Source organism: Pinus tabuliformis, chromosome 8 (assembly GCF_031772625.1).
Source record: "Pinus tabuliformis cultivar Carrire ecotype Pingquan chromosome 8, CPIR1, whole genome shotgun sequence".
Classification (NCBI taxonomy): Eukaryota; Viridiplantae; Streptophyta; class Pinopsida; order Pinales; family Pinaceae; genus Pinus; species Pinus tabuliformis.
In genome coordinates, this window is record NC_142294.1 from 1,920,100,468 (window position 1) to 1,920,121,478 (window position 21,011).

Consider the following 21,011-nt stretch of genomic DNA (forward strand, 5'->3'; position numbering starts at 1 on the left):
CCTCAAGGGACTCCTTCATGATCAAACTCAAAATTCAAATATGTTACAAACTCCAACAACCAAAATGAATGCACTTACGTAGCAGTAAAGATCCTCAGAAATCCCCCGATCAACCAATCCCAAACTAGAGAGGAGAATGAATATCCACAAGATAAAATATTTAGAAGAAATACGACATAAAACAACCAACTAATGCATCTCAGATAGACCACAAAGAATAACAACAAGTAGGAGCTAAGATCCTCAAAAATCCCTCCATCGACCAATCCCAAACCAAAGAAGGAGCAGGAAGATCCACATGAGCAAAAGTTTAGAAGAAATACCACATAAACAACCATCTAGTGCATCTTAGATACACCACAGAGTAGACCAACAACTAGAGTGGAAAACAAATTGTTATTAGTGTACCATGAAACTAAGAAACCAGTAGGGATATCTGATATCACCCAGAATATGGATACAAATTGAAACTAGCTCAAGTAATTATGCTGAGACATATGGCACCCAATAGTACCAGCAACTACACCAACGACGCTACATCTAATCCATCTACCTCCACACCTAAAACCAAAATTAATGGCCTTGTGAATTTTGTGACTAATGCTTCCACAATCCAATCTTTTATCGTGAACGTCTACTTCTCACAAAAAATTTCGTAGACGTTGTGAAGTAGGAATATTGTCTATGAACGGATATTTCGTAATTTTCCTCCACCATCCTTGTATAAATTATGGTGTATATTTGCAACTACTCAGGAAGTTTTAATTAAACTCACAAGATGAAAACCTACTATATTGCCCTGCGGAAGTTAATTCACAATTTAGAAAAATAAAAATCAGACACGCAATAAGAAATAACACACATGCACAAATTGTTTTTCCTATGGAAAGCAATTTGCTAAAAACCCTAATGCATTCTTGCATTAATAAAATGAATAGAGATGTATTACAATTTCTTCGGTCAACTGAGCACAACCTGTAAGTGAATAACCTATCTCTCTACTCACTGAGAATATCTGACACAGACTTAGTCAATTTCTACCTCTGCTTAAACAATTATTTTCTTGTGAATTTCCTTGATAATCCAGAGCAGTCTCTTTCGTTCCTTTTAAGACTACTTAAAGGAAAAGGTCCATCTGAGCACTTGTCACTTCAGGCTCATTAAAAATCGAAGGCGACTAGAGTCATTTTTTGTTTTTTCTCTACTCTTAAAAATTGAAAAAACAAGTTGTGTCAAAGCGTCTAAAATTTATTCTAATCGGAATAAATATCACCTTTCCTACATTGGTCTTAGGTTGAGAAAAATGGAGTCCACCAACCAATGAGTTCCACTTGGGGGAAATCCTAGTCCGTTCTCCTCTTGGGGAGATGTTGCTGCACCCCATATGGCCACATTGTCGCTTCCAGGATTGACAATCGGCTTGCCCGTATGGCTCTTCTCAACTTCTGTCGTTCAGAACACCGTGATTCCTGAACAATCAAGTCGGCAACTAAACAATACCAAATTTACCCCCCAACCCTCTACTTTGTCCAATTCTTGCTCTCCTCCTTCCTCTTCGCTTGATGAAGCTGGTAAAGCCAAAAATCAAGTAACTGAGAAGAAGAAGAAAGAGAAGAAGAAGAAGGAGCCAAAGGCGAAAAAGGGCGACCAAGCATCGTCTAGTGAAAATCCACACATTGCACCATCCAGGCCTAAATCGCCATGTGTCATTTGCAAAGGAGACCGCTATCATCGAGATTGTCCTTGCATCCCTCGGATCTTAAGGGACTGGTCTCCTCGTTTTCACAATCTGGTGTCATCAACCTCTGATGGTCATGTTGAAAGTACACCGTCAACTAGTGAAAGTGAAGTCCCTGGACAAAAAGGAAGATGTAGATTTCCTTGTAAACTGTGTGAAGCCGATCACGCCGTCCACCGTTGTCCCTTCTTAGACGAGGCTAAAACAGTTTTGGACGACCGTCCGATTTCACCGTTACGGCTTCCTCCTTGATATAAGGAGCTCTTACCGAGTCCATCACTAGTTGAAAATCCGACTGACACACCCTTGTGGTCGGCCAAAGTGTCTATCATTGAAGATAAACCATCTGAATCCACACCAGATGAAAGTCAAAAGGTCGAGGCGGCAGGTGACCCGGTCTTGCCTTCAGAGGATCCATCTTCAGATGACTCAGTCACCGAAGAGAACAAGAATGACACCGTCCAAATTCTCTTCGTAAGCACAGACTCCGATGAACATGGGGGCAGTCTACCCGTTCCTTTACCGAAGGAAGGAAGTTCGTTAGAGTCATATCCGGTCGTCTATTCGGTCCCACCTCCAAGCAACCTCGTTGTTTCCTTCGATTGGAATCTACTAGGCAGACCCCGCTTACCGACCAGTGTACCATTTTGAATCATTGCTCAAATATATAGAATGGTCATGGCTGATACCATCATAGATGAAGGGGCTTCTGCGAGTATCCTTTCCTCAAATGCTTGGAAAGCGCTTGGTTCGCCATTGCTTTTGCCTGAGATGAGAAATCTAACAGGCTTTGACAAAGGAACTAGTCGACCATTAGGGATCCTTCCCAATGTGCCGATAACATTGAGAAGGAAAATTGTTCACATGAATGTAATGGTAGTCCAAGGACCCCTAGATTATAATCTACTCCTTGGACGAGACTATATTTATTGCATGGGATTCATTGTCTCCTCACTCTTTAGAGTAATGTGTTTTCCGCATGAAGGGAGAGTGGTCAAGCTTATAGACCAGCTTTCATTCCCCAGTTCACACATAGCAAATAGTCATATACCAACCCTGAATGGTATTTTCATGCAAGGAATGTCTCATCAATCCCCAGTCCATCCTCTTGATGAGCGTGAGTGATTTGGAGGATATGACTGAAACCCAGGGGGCATGCACCCTGGCCTGTTTCGACAGGAAAACCTTGGGTATAGGGTAGGTTTCCGCGGAGGATATATGACTGGCTGACACACCCGTCCATTTTCGAAAATGGGATTAGACCGGAATAAGATACCTCCGTTAGAAGGTAGGCCTTTCCCGATAGAGAAAATGTTTTTTCTGCAAATTGAAGGGTAACCTGGAAAAGGTAGGCCTTTCCTGATAAAAAAAATGTTTTGTCTGCAAATTGAGGGGTAACCTTGAAACTCTGCTTCACTATACCTAGGGGCATGCAAACCTCTTGGCATGCAAGCAAAGAGCGACCATTTATTTTTTAAATTTATAGGTCCTCTAACCGTTTAAACTCGTAGGATTGGTCATTTCCTAACTTGCATAAAGAAAGGATGCAGGGCAAAGCTTTGAAAAAATGTCGTTTTTATATGAGACATCCTTATTATACGACTAGATCGAGCAATTTTAACGTGGAATTCAAGCTCGTTAAAAAATAAACATAAGCAATGAGCAAATGTTCCCCCAGAGTTTAAGCTCATTAAAAAATGAACCATTTTCCGGTAAATAGTCATTGTGAATGTATTACCATCAGCCTTTGAAACCTTGGTCGTGTTCTCATCATCACCTCCACTCTGTATTGGCCGATCATTCACCTCCATTTGATTTTTTACCCTTTTTGAGGAACAGCTGCAAAGGGTGATCCTATTAGCCATCCTTGTGACACTGCCGTGATTGGAAAATTCCAAACCTTACTTGGAATTAGCTGCTACCCGAATTTATCACTCGTTCCTCAAAAAACGAGTCTCCTTTAAGCTATTTTCAACTGACTCATAAAATATGAAAAGATTGCCGAACAATTGGCCTCTCCAGCTCGTTAAAGAGACCGGAAGTGCTATCCCTCCTTTAGATTTTAATCTTTTTGGACTTGAGGGATTATTACACAAAAAGATCGAGCGGTTGTTTTGTTCGGCTCATTAAAAGTACCGAAAATTCATCCCTTTTGTATTGTTTTATACTTTTTCGGACTCAAGGGATTATATGATGAAAAATGATTATTGGATTTTTCTTTACGTCCCTTTTTCAGACTCTCTAAAATTGAAAAGGACCGAGTTATCCTTGTCGTTAAACTCGTTAAAACCGAATAGCAACAAACTTGTCCATACAGACAAGAACGAGATTCACTATCGCTAGGCTCATTAAAAAATAGCGATGGGTTTGCCCGAAGGGAAAATTATAGAACAAGCATATGTTATCCTCCTCAAGCTTGAAAAAAATAAAGAAGTACTGGTCAGCAATGACTGGGGAAAAATTGGGAAGAAAACTTGAAGAAACTTTATTGGTAGCAAGTCGCTCTTGAACATGACACTTTCACTCCGCATCCAAGTCGGGTTGGGTTGTTCCATTCACTGGTCACATCACCATCGTTCCGTCACACCATCCATATTTGGGGTTAATGCTACCAATCCATCATGTCAGTGTCGACGATATGTTCAAGAGAAGTCGCTCAGAGAATTCACCTGTGTCTCACCCACTGCAATACATTTACGGTCCATTCTTTCATGACTGCCACCCTGAACCTTATATCACGAGATCGTTTTCACCTCCATTAAAATCATTTGCTCCGTTCCGTGTCATTGATATGGGATTCACTAAGACCCTGCTATGACAGATGACTTCTTGTCGACATCAGCTCATTATCCAAGAAGTTGATCTAGGAACAACCCTTTCAGTACTTTGACGCTTGCATGCCTCAATGGCAAGTTTCTCACTTCCGGCGATAGGTTTACATCAATGGCCTTCGACCGAAAGATTTTGCGTGGTGTTCGACGCCAAGTCCCTTATTCACACCACGTGAATTGTACTGTAGTACCTTGAGGGTCATCATCATTATCAATGATTCCCCTCGCGCCTATTAACAGATTACATCATTGTCTGGTAATCAGGCGATGTCTTTCCATGTTCGACTCCAGAACATCTCTCACATGGATCGACTTGTTCTTTGAGTGAAGATCAAATGATATTGAAGACCCTGGATCTAGTTTCATCCATCTGGGCTGCGATATATATTCAGGGAAATAAAGAAATCAAATGTACATCGTTACTGCACAGATAATCATCCAACCTAAGGGATGATGGCTCTACCAGAATCATCAGTCTACACTCAGATGATTGTCTGTCTTATGTACATGAAAATGAATTTATAAAGCTGAACATGGGAATGCCCACCTTAGCTAGATCATGAAAATATTATGAAGATAATGTATTGTATTGTATCTTATTACAGGTCGCCTTCCAGCTTGAAATAACTTCAGATCCTCATGATAAAGCATTTCACCCGACATCAATAGATTAACAACCTCATGCTTTAGGAGGCAACTATTATAGAAATTTTTGGGCACTGCAACCCAATCATAAATGCCCATAAACCAAGGGCTCTTAAGTCCCTAAAAGTGTTGTTCCAACCTCTAAAAGAACAAGGTCAACTGATTACATCTTCTCCCAGAAGTTCTCCATGAAAAACTGCTCATAACTGGTCAAAACTGGACCATCTCACCTGCTCCATGGTGAAAGTGTGTTGCATCCCACCTAAATACACATGGGAGGTACAATGAATCTTGAAAATCCCTTCTATGGGGTGCGATGGGCGAGAGTGGACAAATGGTAGGGTCAATCTGCAAGGTGGAGGATCATGGAATCTTCTAGAAACTTCTCCTGTGACACTTGCCTCTCTGAATTCGCCCAGGGATGAGTAAGAGATCATCAATCTCCAAGTGGAATCAAGAACTATCAGAGAGAGGACACTAATCAAATCTCAAAAGCTGACTCACCCTCCTTGCAAACATCTATATATGAATCCCTCATCCCAGAGATCCAGGGGCTAGAATTTTGTATCTTGTAAGGAAGTGCTGTTGGTTTCTTGGTGCAATATCATAGTGTTGGGTGATCTAAGCTTTTCATGAGGTGAAGAAGGGCTTTCTTGCTAAGAGGATGATGCTGGGTCAGAACAATTGGTTGTAATCCTCTTTGCTATTTCTTGATTATCAATAAAGCTATTCAAGTTTTCCTCCACATTCTTGTATGATTGATGATATATGCATTTGTGTGGTCAATATATATCTGGTCCTATGTTGTTTATGATAATATATCTATCTTCTTCGATAGTGTTATGCTACTTTGATTCTACAGGTGCTCTTTGAAGCTGGGTAGACGAGGAAGCGAGTGGCAAAGATCTATCAGAAGGGAGAGGAATCAAGCAAGGAACCAAGCACAAGACAGAGGTTGGTCTCCTTTATTCCCCTCTTATCTATTTCTCACAAAGGAAAATGAAAGTAGTTTTAGTTTGTTTGTTTCTAAGGTAGCTACCAGCCTTAGTGGGACTAGCAGCGTTGCATAGACACTAGATTTCCCGATAACACTACCTCTTGATTACTCGCAAACAAAATTGCTATCTGCCATAGGAAATAAACTAGGGTGTTTTGTTAAAGCCTCTGAAGCCACTAGAAGGGGAGAATACACCTCCTTTGCAAGAATATGTGTCGATATGGACCTATCAGGAGCCCTACCAAATGAGGTAATCTTGAAAGTTTTTGATGAAGAATGGGTGCAAACAGTAGATTATGAACATATTCCCTTTAGATGTCGCAGGTGCCATGAGCATGGGCATCTTTTTAGAGATTACCCTCTCAGCAAAACAGAGAATAGAAGTAAAACAACCACAATGAAAGACACTGAAAGCTTTCACAAAGTGGGACATAGAGGAAAATGTAGGTTTTAACCCTATACAGAAAATTACCTGCATACGAATTCTTAAACAAAGAAAATAAAAAATGCGAGAGCATAACCCATAAAACACATATGCACAGAGATTTTTCCCTGGATCCCAAAACCGGGACTACCAGCTTGATTTTTCATTATGTTCCTTTCAATGTTACAATACATATTTATACATGCCGAAGCATCCAATACCATGGACCGAAAAACCATTGCGTCCAATACAATGTGCAAAAAATCATGCACAAAACCATAGGTAGGTTCGCCCAACCTAATATAGGGTCCAAAGAATATAACTACGTGGGTTAGTCGTGGAAAGAATATAACACAACCCAACAATCTCCCACTTGTTGTTTTCTTTCCACAGGGGGCCACAGGAGAGCTTAGTCATTTTTCCAGCCCTGAAACACCCATTGTTTCTCTACACCAAGAGAACTTCTCAGAGCTCACAGATTTTGTCAATGCATCTGCAGTATTCTTCAAAGTGTCCACCTTTACCAACAACACCTTTTTGTCTTCTATCATATCCCTCACAAAGTGATACTGAACATCAATGTGCTTTGTCTTTGAATGATAAGCAGGGTTCCTTGCCAAGAAAATTACACTTTGGCTGTCACAGTCTATACTTATAGCTCCCTGTACTAACCCCATACTTGAACACAATCTCTGCAACCAAACTGCTTCCTTGCTTGCATGAGTGGCTGCCATGTATTCTGCCTCTGTAGTTGATAGTGCCACTACAGATTGTTTCTTACTCATCCAACTGACTGCACCTCCAAATAGGTTAAACACATACCCACTTGTAGATCTTCTCTGATCCAGATCTCCAGCCCAGTCTGCATCAACAAAACCATGAATATCCAACACTCTGTCCAATCCTGGTCTTCCTTGGTAGCACAAACCATAATCACTAGTGCCACGCAAATACCTGAAAACCCGCTTCACTGTTGTCTAGTGCTCCTTCCCAGGTTTTGACATAAACCTGCTCAATACTCCCACTGCATGTGCAATGTCTGGTCTAGTACAGACCATTGCATACATCAGGCTACCGACTGCACTTGCATATGGAACACGGGACATGTCCTCTTCCTCTTCTTGTGTCTTGGGACACTGTTCAGCAGATAACCTCACACCTACAGGAATAGGAACCTTCACCGGTTTACTATCCTGCATATTAAACCTCTGCAGTATTGTCTCGACATACTTCCTCTGGTTTAACCAGAGCTTCCTCTTTGCCTGATCTCTTTTAATTTCAATGCCCAAAATATAGTTTGCAGCACCAAGATCTTTCATGTCAAATTTGGAGGACAATTGGGTCTTCAAATCCTGGATAATTTCCTTGTCATTTCCAATCAGCAACATATCATCCACATACAAGACCAGAAAAATAACACGGTCGCCAGTTAATTTAAAATACACACAATGATCTGCTTTGCTTCTGGTGAAGCCAAGTCCCCGTATAAATGTATCAAATTTCTGATACCACATCCTTGGTGACTGTTTTAACCCATACAGAGACTTTTTTAACTTGCATACCAGTTCTTTCTTACCCTTCACCGCAAAGCCTTCAGGTTGCTTCATGTAGATTTCCTCTTCCAAATCCCCGTGAAGAAATGCTGTCTTCACATCCATCTGTTCTACCTCAAAATCAAAAGCAGCAGCAACAGATAAAAGTAATCTAATAGAAGCTACCTTGGCAACAGGAGAAAAAATATCACCAAAATCAATTCCTGGCACCTGGGAATAACCTTTTGCTACCAACCGAGCTTTGTATTTCTCCACCTTTCCTTCTGCATTAGTCTTCTTCTTGAACACCCATTTGCTGCCAATGGGTTTCCTTCCAGCCGGCAACTCTACCAGATCCCAAGCCTCATTTTTGTGCAAAGATGCCATTTCATCAACCATGGCCTCTTTCCAGAGTTTTCCATCCTCTGAATCCACTACTTCCTTCATAGTTCTGGGATCATCATCAGTAACAGACAAAGCAAAATTTGAACTGAAAGCAGATGGACTATACCTTTCTGGCTGCCTTCTTTCTCGACCTGATCTTCTCACAGCCGGAGTTTGTGGCTCTTCATCTTCTGATTCCTCCTCTGCTGCAGAGTCTGATTCTTCCTCCTTTGGCTCAAACTCTATCTTCTCAGGTTCCTTTGGTTGGACTTCAGATTGAATAACATCTTTTACCTCTCTGAACACCACATCTCGGCTGTACACAACCTTCCGTGTGACTGGGTTCCAAAGCTTATAACCCTTTAAACCATCCTTATACCCAATAAAGATGCACTTTTCAGATTTACTATCCAACTTGGTTCGTTTCTCCTTTGGAACATGTACATATGCATCACATCCAAATACCCTCAGATGTGAAAGAGAGGGTTTCTTACCAGTCCATACTTCTTGTGGAGTCTTATCCTCCAACGCTGATGAGGGTGATCTGTTGATCAGGTAACGTGCAGTATCCACCGCCTCTGCCCAGAATTCTTGTCCTAACCCGGCACCACTGAGCATGCTTCTTGCCCTTTCCATCAACGTCTTGTTCATTCTTTCTGCGACTCCATTTTGCTGAGGTGTATATGGAGTAGTCTTCTGCCGTGCTATACCATACTTCTTACAAAATTCTTCAAATTCCTTGCTGCAAAATTCTCCACCATTATCTGTCCTCAGCACCTTTATCTTCTTCTCTGTCTGATTTTCCACCAGAGCCTTAAATTCTTTAAACCTGTCAAAGACTTCAGATTTCTTCTTAAGGAAATATATCCATGTATTCCTTGAGAAGTCATCTATGAATGATACATAGTACACAGACTTACCCAGTGATGGAACCTTCACAGGTCCAAACACATCACTGTGCACAAGCTCTAATATTTGTTTCGTCCTCTTACCACCAGAGGGGAAACTCACTCGATTCTGCTTCCCATACACACAATTTTCACAGAAATCAAAATCCAGAGAGCTATCATTCATACCTTCTACCATACCTTTACCATGAAGTATTCGAAGGCCCTTCTCTCCAATATGTCCAAGCCTTTGATGCCACAACATGGTCTTCTCTCCAGAGACCACTAGATTTTCTACTCCATTTTCAGGAACCATAGAACTATTGCACCCATCAACAACAGTGCTACCTTGCAGCTTGTACAGAGTTCCAATCCGAACTCCCCGCATCAATATCAGTGCTCCTCGAACCATCTTGCAGGTATCTTTCTCGAACACCGTCTTTACACCTGCATCATCCAACTTGCTTACAGAAATCAGATTTCTGGCCAATGTAGGAATATGTAGAACACCCGGAAGTGTTCTAACCCTTCCACCTTGCAACTTCAACTTTACTTTTCCCCGACCAATGATTCTAGCCTTCCTATCATCTCCTAAGAAGACATCACCACCATCGTATTTCTCATACTCGCAGAACCACTCTCTATGGGGAGTGAAGTGAAAGGATGCACCTGAGTCAATCAACCATGCCTCATGATCTACATGTGTACTTGAAGAAGCCAAGTACACATCCCCACCTTCATCTGAGGTGGTTTTCGCCTCTGCAGAAGGAGCATCATCAGATCCCTTTCCTTTATCAGAAGCTTTAGATTTACAATCCCTTCTGAAGTGTCCTTCCTTTCCGCATTTCCAGCACACCACCTTTGTAGGTTTTCCTGGAGATTTAGATCTCCCTCTAGATTTAGATCTCCCACTCGATGACTTATTTTTGTTTCTGTTCTGGGACCATCCTCGTACAGACAAGGCATCACCATTCTGGTTGTCCATATTCTTCCGTCTCATCTCCTCCGTCAGCAAGGCTGAGACTATTTCATCAAACTGCAAAGCAGTTGCATTGCTACCTATTGCAATAACCAGACTATCCCACGAATCTGGTAGAGAACACAATAGACTGATGCACTTATCTTCATCTGAAATTTTAATATCAACAGATAATAACTGACTTACCACAGTATTAAATGCATTCAGATGCTCTGTCACCGAGTCTCCATCTTTCATCCTCAGGTTATACAGCTTTTTCCGCAGGAACAATTTATTCACCAGAGACTTAGATTGGTACAAAGTCCCTAACTTGACCCACAAAGCCTTCGCCGTAGCTTCCCCTGATACATTCAACAATACTGAATCTGAGACACACAATCGTATTGTGCTCTTTGCCTTCCGATCCAACTTCTTCCATTCTTCATCTGTCACTCCCGATGGTTTAGTACCCGGATCTACCGCGATCCACTGATCTTTATCCACCAACAGATCCTCCATCTTGAGTTTCCACAACTCAAAATTCTGACCATTGAACTTCTCAATCTCGATCTTTCCACTACTCGACATCTTCTTTCACCACCAGAATCGATCTCGCAGATCTCCCACTGAACAGGGTCTACCACAGGCCCGAGCGAAACCCCTCAGCAACAAAGGCGTCCCCTTGAAGCCAAAACAACTTTGATACCAAATGTAGGTTTTAACCCTATACAAAAAATTACCTGCATACGAATTCTTAAACAAAGAAAATAAACAATGCGAGAGCATAACCCATAAAACACATATGCACAGAGATTTTTCCCTGGATCCCAAAACCGGGACTACCAGCTTGATTTTTCATTATGTTCCTTTCAATGTTACAATACATATTTATACATGTCGAAGCATCCAATACCATGGACTGAAAAACCATCGCGTCCAATACCATGTGCGAAAAATCATGCACAAAACCATAGGTAGGTTCCCCCAACCTAATATAGGGTCCAAAAAAAATTTTCCCGGGGCGCTGCCCCGGACCCCGTACAAGGGGGCTACCCGCCCCCCTCAAACCCCCCCGCTGCGCAATCGGCGCAACGAAGGGGGGCTTCCGCCCCCCTCTAACCCCCTGTTTAACTACATCGGTTAGTCGTGGAAAGAATATAACACAACCCAACAGAAAATGGGGCAAAAGGGGGCCAAAATAACAACAAACAGAAAAGCAACAGGCCAATCTAAACAGGTTCCAAGTTCTCGAAGAAGAGGAAGGAATATCAAACGAAGATCAAGTAATGGAAGGAAGCTCAGGGGCAAAGGAGAAAGAAGAAGATAGGGAACAAGAACATGATGCTACTAAATAGAAAGAAACAATGTTGAATGATGAGGAACTAGAGATGGATCAAGAAATGACTCAAAGTGAGATGGAAACTGATGATCAGGAACTGCAGGAAATTCTGGATAGAGAAAACCTAGATCTGGAAGGATTCTTGAAACAGGGAACCGTGGGAGGGGCAAAGTCATTACCTCAAGAAGAGTTCAACAGAGTACAATAGTTGTTCCTATGGAAAACTCGGGACAAAGGGATGGAAGAGAAAAAAAACAATGAAATTTCAGGCAACGAAGGAGTGAAGACTATGAAAACCACACCAGGATTAGCTCTCAGATACCCAGGAAAGAAAAGTGGCAGGAAAAAGTAGAACGAGCTACTGATGGAATGTGGAAAGCTAATGATTGATTCAGGTAAGATGAAATACCTATCCAGTCACTCCTTTACAAATCTTTAATAATTAAGTTCACATCTTGGAATATCAGAGGTTTAGGTAATAAAATGAAACAAAGGTTACTTATCAATAAAATTGAACAAGAAGCTCCGAATATGATATTTATCCAGGAAACTAAATGTTCCATTCAAAAAATCAAAGAAATTAATAGTAAATGGCTCAACAGATTTGAGTCTATAGAAGTTAAAGCAGATAACATAGCTGGAGGCATACTCACTCTTTGGAACCCCCAAAATATTGGCATAATTGATGCTGAGGCATCTAGGAATTATTTATCAGTGGTTATACAGCCTGTGAGAGACAGTGAGACTTATTTGGTCACGAATGTCTATGGTCCACAAAGATGGGATGACAAACTCAAATTTCTAAATTTTCTTGTAGAACTCAGAGATAGACATGCAGGAGTTCCTTGGATAATGGGTGGGGACTTCAACATGATCAAATCACTTTTGGAAAAAAAGGGGGAAAAAGAACTTTAAATAAAGATTCTACAACATTTCTAACTTTCATAGATAATATGAAGCTAGTTGACACTGATATGAATAATGGCCTCTTTACTGGAACACCAAGAGAGGAGGGGATTCACAAGTAGCCTCAAAATTGGACAGATTCATACTTCCAGAGGACCTTATGCTCACAGATAAGGAAATGACAGTGATAATTCTCCCCTTTGGTGGCTTGGACCATTGGCCTGTACAACTGAAAGTACAAGGCATAGGAACCCCCAAGAATAGGCCTTTCAGATTTGAGAATATTTGGCTTACACACCCCAAATTTATCAATAACATAGCAAGATGGTGGAAAGAGGATCTGCACATTCAGGGATCAAAAATGTTTCTGCTTCACAAAAGACTAAAATACATCAAGCTCATACTCAAAGACTGGAACAAGAAGGTGTTTGGCAATATTTTTACACCAAAAAAAGAGGTTGAAGATAAGATGCAAACACTCAATCAAACTCTTATTACAGAGGGCTTTGACAAAGTTGGAGGTGACCAAGTCACCAAACTTCATCAAGACTGGGGGAACTTATGCAAACAAGAGGAAATATATTGGAGATAAAAATCTAGAGTTCAGTGGCTAAAAGAAGGGGAATGGAACACCAAATTCTTCCACAGATCCACCATGGCGAATAGATCACATAATAGGATCTCTTCAATCAAGGATGAGAAAGGTAATCTTCGCAATTCCCATGAAGAAATAGAATCTGTGTTAGTCTAGCGCTTTCAAGGGATACCAAAGGAGACCACTACACACAGAGAACATTTTATCAGGGACTTAACAAGGCATATACCCAGGCTAGTATCTAGAGAGGATAGTTTCAATCTCAACAAGCCAATGACTAAAGAAGAGGTCAGTGAAGAAGTTAAGGAAATGCAGAATGGCAAAGCACCAGGCCCTGATGGTTTCAATGTCGATTTCTTCAAATCCTATTGGAGCATTGTTAATCAAGATATTATGAAGGTGGTCGAGGATTCCAGGATGAATATAACCATTCTGAAGCACTCAATACTTCCCTCATCTCCTTGATCCCCAAACAGGATAATGCTCAGACTCTAGATAGGTTTAGGCCCATAGCTTTGTGCAATGTGGTGTATAAAATTATATCCAAAGTTTTCTCCAATAGACTCAAACCCCTTCTCCCTACGCTTGTGTCAGTGGAGCAATAAGGTTATGTGGAGGGTAGACAAATTCTCAATAATATCATTCAATCGCATGAAGTGGTGATTTCATTGTTAAACAATAAGAAGGCGGGAATGATTATGCAACTGGACCTTGCCAAAGCTTATGATAAGATGAATTGGACCTATATTAGGAAGGTCCTTCTAGCCTTTGGCTTTGATCATAATTGGGTAAGATGGGCTATGGCACCGGTCACTTCTTCTAGCTTTTCAATATTGGTTAGTGGTTCTCCTTCCAAGACCTTTACTCCCTCAAGAGGTCTCGAACAAGGAGAACCGCTCTCTCCCTTTCTCTTTATCCTCATGATGGAAGGACTTGGGCAATCTATCAATCATGCAAAAGAAAAGGGTTATATCAAGGGTATCTAACTTTCTGAAAATGGAAAAGCTTTGTCCCATCAACAATTTGTTGATGATACTATGCTGCAGGGAATCCCCACGGTAAAATAAGCTCTTGCTTATAAGCAAATCCTACATGACTTTGCTATGGCCATAGGTATGGAGGTAAATATGTCTAAATCTAAGATTTTTTTCTTTAATACTAATATCGCTATTCAGAGAAACATCTCCAGAATTCTAGGCTTTCAAAGGGAGGTCCTTACTTCCAAGTACCTGGGAGTTCCTCTAACTGATAAACCTTTGCACAAAAACATCTGGGAGCCAATAATCAATAAGATGCAGGATAAAATCAGAAAATGGACTATGAGATCTTTAAACTTGGCAAGACGGTTGGTGCTTACAAAAGCTGTTTTGCAATCAATCCCCATTTTTATGCTTTCAGCACTTTTAGCTACAAAGGGAGTCTTACAACAATTGAGAACTATTCAAAGAGACTTTCTTTGGGGTCAGGGGGAGGAGAAAAATAAATGGGCCTTGGTTGCTTGGGATAAGCTTTGTAAACTGAAATCCCATGGGGGCCTTGGACTTGATGATCCAGATGTACTCAGCAAGGTTTTAGGGGAAAAATTATGGTGGCGTTAGGTAAAGGATCCAAAGGCTCAGTGGGCTCATGTATGGAAAGAAAAATATGCCAGCACTTGGCAAGAGAAAAATTACATAAGGATGACGGGAATCATTAGAGGATCCCACGTTTGGAATAAGACATGGGAGAATAGAGAATTAGTGCAGAAAAACTGTTTCTGGTAAATCAAAGAAGCGAAACTTGCTCTGTTTTGGGAGGATAGATGGCAACAAGAACCTACACTATTAAGAGAGGACTTTTTGGACCCAAAGAAAGAAACGGACACCCAATGGATTTTCAGGGTTAAAGATTTTTGGGAACACCCCAGTCTAGAAGACAAATGGAGAACCTGGAAGAATATAGAATTTGGGGCTGACAACCCCTTGAAAGCAAAAACAGAGGCATTACTGTGAATTTTGGAACAGAGGAAGATTCTAGTTTTAGAGGGGCATGACCAACTCAGAAGGGGCAACAATAAAGAAGGTACCTTTAATATTAAGGAAGCCAAGAAGGTATTCCTTGAGCTGGATTACCACGCTCTAGACAGGGTTTGGTAGAACCTTTGGAAGCATCAAGCTTGGATGAAAATCAAACTCTTCATGTGGTTGGTTCAGCACAAGAAAATTTTGACTTGGGAAAATATTAGGAAGAGGGGTGTTCTAGGACCTTCTAGATGCCAACTCTATGAAACCCAAGAGGAGAAAATGAAGCACCTTCTCAATGACTACAACTTTACCTCTAGGTTGTGGGACTCTTTTGCTACAATTTTCCAACAGACGGACAGGGACAAAGAAAGCATTATCAACACCCTAAATAACTGTTGACGAAACCTTTCTGAGTATGAGTTTCTTCGCTTGGCTTGGCTTTTAAGTTGAGGCTTCATAATTTGGAATGTTTGCAAAGAAAGGAACAATAGAACCTTCAAAAATGTTCACAACACCACCCAACACATTTTTGAGCAGATCTTAAGACAGCTTAAGGAAACGGTTGGCACCCTTGTGCGCAACTCCCCCAAAAATCCACCTTCAGAAAAGGAGAGGCAGATTTTCTGTTAGCTGAATATACAGGGACTTATACCACATGGAATGGATAGGAAGGTTATGAATCTGCCCAATAAGCCAAATTATTGGCATCCTCCCCCTCAGGGTTTTTTGAAATTCAACATAGATGGGGCCTCTAAGGGAAACCCAGGTCTTGCTGGTTTTGGAGGAGTGTTACGAGATGATAGTGGCTGCATTCTTTTCATTTTCCATTGCCATATTGGAAGAGCTACAAACAATATGGCTGAATTAATGGCGCTTGAACAGTGTTTTGATTTCCTGAAGCAAGATAATCTTCAGAACATTATTATTGAAGCTGATTCTGAGCTGATCATTAACTTGGTTAAAATAATTTGTTGTGGCACAGAGCCAGAAAAAGTCTCAAGTCATTAGAGGCTGATACAGGTCTTTCAAAGAATTCAAGTTCACCTCTTAGACTTATGCACAATGAGTTTCACTCATGTGCAGAGGACGACCAATAAACTGGCGGACATTCTGGCTAATGAAGGAGTGGCTTGCACTAAAAATAGAGTCAAATTAATCTGGTGAGATATGCCATGGAACAGATTAAGGGACCAATGTTTTAGTCAGGCGGAAGAGGACTACAGAGTGTATTGAAATAGGGCCATATAAATAAGATTGGGTTGACCTTTATGTAGAGTTATGATACAAGCAAGGAAGTTTTGGGTATGCAGGTCTATGTTTGGCATCAGCGTACATGAAGTTTCAGTGGATTGGCTGGAATTAGGGTTCCTCCTCTTCTTTTGGTCGAGGCGACGAATATAGTCTTTCACGGTAACAGCTATACCTTGCTTTCTTGGCCTTCGGCAGCTTTACTGCCTTCGAAATGGTTTCTGATGTATCGCACCACTTTTATGCTAGTAGCAATTTTTCTTCTTCACGGGCGATTCCATTCACCTTCCAACACGTGGATCAGAGCGGGGAGGCAATACCGCCCTCATTGCGCGGTAATCCTCTAAGGTTGGGCCATGCGATATGTTTTGTGACCGTTGGATCTACTGTGGTCATTCTACGGCCAGGATTAATCAGGCTTGTTGGTGGGTCTGGAACTAAGGTTATCTTTCGCATTGCTCTCGTGATCTTTCTGGTATTGCGTACATCTGGAGGATTTCGGGAGGTTTACTAGCATGAAAGTTATGTAAAAAATGAACCAAATAGTTTTTTCAATTACGGTTTTCTGTGCTCATCGGGTCTGATCTGCTTGATAAATGGTGTGCTTGTTGGCCACCCGAAATGTCTCTCTTCCATTGGATCTTTGGCTCAGGATCTAATGGTTAGTTGTGTGTCAAGCCTTTGTACAATATTTCTTTTTCCGATTGAATAAAAGGTTCTTCTCTTGCCTTAGCAAAAAAAAATGAATAAAACCAGCACAGCCCTACAACCAAAGAATTTTACAAAGAACCTCTCCTTTATCTTTGGCCATATAAAATTTCATAAAATGGTGATAAAAGTGATAACTCCTTGTACAAGAATAAATGATATCGGAGAAAGGCCTTTCCTGGATTATTTTTTTAAAATAAAAGTAATATTTTTTATTATGTTTAGATTTATTTCCAATTTTGATAGCAAAAAAATTTGGAAACATTATTTTTATAATCATATGAATCTGATGTATAGTTATATAGGTATGGTAGTACATTTATATTTGAAATTTATACAATAATGTGTATGGTTTATATAGTTGTTTTTATAGTTTATATCAAGAAAATTGTGTTACATCTTTTTGTGTGAGGACTATTTTCTTATTCAACCTACAAAAAATTCTGATTTGTTTCTCTGTGATAATCCATATGAGAAGATATAGTGAATCTTTTAATCATATTTTTAAATTTTCTAAAACAACACGACAAATTTTATCTTTAAATATTATAATAAATACAAAATTTATATAAATTTATATTTATTTCTAATATATATACATTATATATTAATTCTATATTAAAAAATTAAAAACATTATTCACTTTTTAATTTTCTTAAACATATTATATTTATACATAATTCCCCATCATTCTTACACGACTCGTCTCGTCCAGGAGGGGCCATGGCCGCAATGGCCATGAGCAATCAATAGATTTTGTAACGTTTATTATTTTTTCTTAAATACGATACCATCTTACTACGTAGGGTAAACTAATATTTATATATTTTGTTACGATACAGTCTGAATATTTGGAGGTTAAATTAATAGCTTTTAACTAAATAGTATACAACTTCAATATTTAGTAAAGTAAATGAATAAAAAACTAGAAACATTAACTAGGAAATTAAATTAATTAGAAATGTTTAACGGGAAACGTTAAACAGATAAGATATTAATATTTTTATATTTTTTATTTTTAATGTGATTGTGCTAAGATTATATGTGATTATTCTTAAAAATATTATAAAATATTTTATAAAAAAAAAAATTATTAATAATTATTAATATTAAATTTAAAAAATACCCATATCCATTTAATTAACAACCCTATTTCAAAATAACATCTATAAACCTAATCTTAATAATTAAATCAAAATTCTTTACCAATAAACTTATCATCATAATTAACATAAGATTATCACATAATCAACAACAATAATCTAACCCAGAAATCCTGTCGCAAGCTTATCACATAATTAGCATCAATAATCTGACCCAGAAATCCTCGCAATTCGGATATTCAAGAAATCGTCCTGCTATTTGAATTTTTTTCACCTCTGTTTACACGGTTCTGCTATCTGCTCCAGCTGTTGTATGAAGTCATGGATGTAACTCTGCTGACGTCCAGTATTGGTCACTATAATCTTACGCGCGGCCTCCACCTTTGATTGCAACTGCTTCCCCTGTTCTCCAGCCAATACCATTCCCAGCGCTGTAGCTATGTTCTCACTGAGAAAAGAGCCATCGTCTCCTCTCTCAATCTCGATCCCCGCCTTCAATTCAACCACTATTTGCCGGGTATTCAAGCTCTGATCTAGCTTTACAGGCAGGAGGATAAGCGGCACTCCGAAGCTCAGCGCCTCCATGGCGGAGCTCCACCCGCCGTGACTCAAATACCCACCTACGGACGGGTGCGAGACGATCCGAACCTGCGGCACCCAGCCCCGGACAATCAGACCCCGGTCCCCAGTTCGAGTCTCGAACCCTTCGGGAAGGAGCTCCTCCGGATCTCCACGAGCGCTGTCCAAGAACTGTGGAGCACGTAGCGACCAGAGGAACGGGAGCCCGCTCGCCTCCAAACCAAGCGCGAGCTGGTAGGTTTGCTCTCTCGACAGAAACGTCTCGCTACCGAACGACACAAACACGACAGAGGACGGCCTCTGCCGGTCCAGCCAATCAAGCAGATCGGAGCCCTCTCGGCTGTCCGAGTTCGGCTTAGATACAGGCATGAGTGGGCCGACAGAGAGAACGGGAACTCCGATACTGTCCTGGAAATAACGAATATACTTCTCTTCCTCTTCAAAGCAGGATTTCACGGCCACCGCCACGCATCCTTGCAAGCATTTAGCCAAACGATAGGTCGGAATAACGTGCCCGGGTATTCCTCTGTACATAACTACTACATCCTGCGCTTCATACAGCCTGAATGAGATCGCGGAACACGGAAATCCAAGGGGCGGAGCTGCCAGCTCCTCGGCGGTTATTTCGTGGTTCGATACACGGGAAGGGTGGAGCGCATAGCCGCAGGTCGCCGGCGAATAGACCGAAAAATAGACAGCCGGTACGCGCATCTCGGCAGCGGCGCTCTGTGTCCAATACTGCGCAAAGTCATGAACAACGTAGTCGGGCGAGAGTTGACTGAGGAGACTTCGGAAGGGCTTCTCCAGGCCGTCTATGGCTTTCTGGAGCGCAAATGCCATTTCTACGGGGATGTCTGCCGTGCATTCAGCCCCCGGAGTCAGGCCTTCCGTGGGCGGTAACGGCAGTTCCAGCAGATCGATACGTCCCGGCCAGTCCTGAAGTTGTAAGGATGGCCTGATTCTGGAAATGTTAATGGGCGTGGAGAGAAAGGAGACGGTGTGGCCGTGGATTGCAAGAGCCTTTGAGAGCTGCAGAAAGGGATTTATGTGGCCCTGCGCCAGCCATGGAAACAGCAGAAAATGAAGCTTCTTATTTGCAGTCTGGGTATCCATCATCCCACAAGGATTTTCGATTTTCCTTTAATCGTATCCCAGATCTAACGCGGACTGATGAATATTTATATCTGTTCTCTCATCCAAGATAAGGAAGACTAAATACAGGCAACTGTTAAAGTCTTTTGTCTTACTTAACATAGCCACTTGTTGAAGCACTTTGTTTAGTCACCTGTTGAAGGACGTATACAGTACGCAAAAGATTTTTGATTCCACACGGATCATGCTTATCCCTTACGCCGCTGGTTTTCACATTCGTGTTGTAAGGAGGGATGCAATATCTCACAAATATGGAATCCGTGATGTCATATTTCACAATTCCACGTGGATAAAAACTAAATTTCATTTAGGTTGATTGCCATTTCCTGGAATGTTTAGGAATCTTGTGGTAAAAGGGGAGTTTTTTAAGTGTGATTTTTTAGGGTTTTAATTGAGTGGAAAAATTTTGAGATGAAATTTTGATTTGTATTATTTAAACTAGTTTGTTTATTGTATATATAGATTTTAACACTTTGAAAAATTTTAAGGCACTTTTATTGTGTAGTGATTATTCATCAAACTTGTGATTTCAATAAATTCTTACCAAATTTTAGAAAACTTAAATTACAAAAATCCATTAAAAAACTCCAAAAAAATCACATTAAAAATAACATGAAAAAAATAATTTAATCTCTAATTACATTGCATTTTACTAACTATAAAATCCAAATGCTACCGAATTTATTACTATCTATTAATTAATGATGTTATCACAGTAATCTATTAATTAATGATGTTATCACAGTAATTCCGCGTCATAAAAACCAAACCCCACACAAACCATGATTGTGAACTAGTAATTTCACGTGAATAGAAACGGAATCCTACCCCCAACCAAGATTGTTCCTTTTATCAATTATGTTGTCACAGTAATGAACGACTTCAAAATCGTTAATATGAAACTAAAGAAATTTAAATAGCATGGCAATGTTCGGATGCTAGTAGTAATATCAAGCGATTCCTATTTCTGCCACAGTTTTTT

At 40.5% G+C, this 21,011-nt stretch overlaps 1 protein-coding gene across 1 annotated transcript; it reads right to left on the reverse strand.

Annotated features, from left to right (window-relative positions):
- Window positions 1-18,364: 18,364 nt before the first annotated feature.
- On the reverse strand, window positions 18,365-20,067 carry LOC149244174 (UDP-glycosyltransferase 79A6-like). Its single transcript, XM_089374752.1, has one exon. It carries the CDS (start codon window positions 19,991-19,993, stop codon window positions 18,569-18,571), a length of 1,425 nt encoding a protein of 474 aa, XP_089230878.1. The 5' UTR covers window positions 19,994-20,067; the 3' UTR covers window positions 18,365-18,568.
- Between the last annotated feature and the right edge of the window lie 944 nt (window positions 20,068-21,011).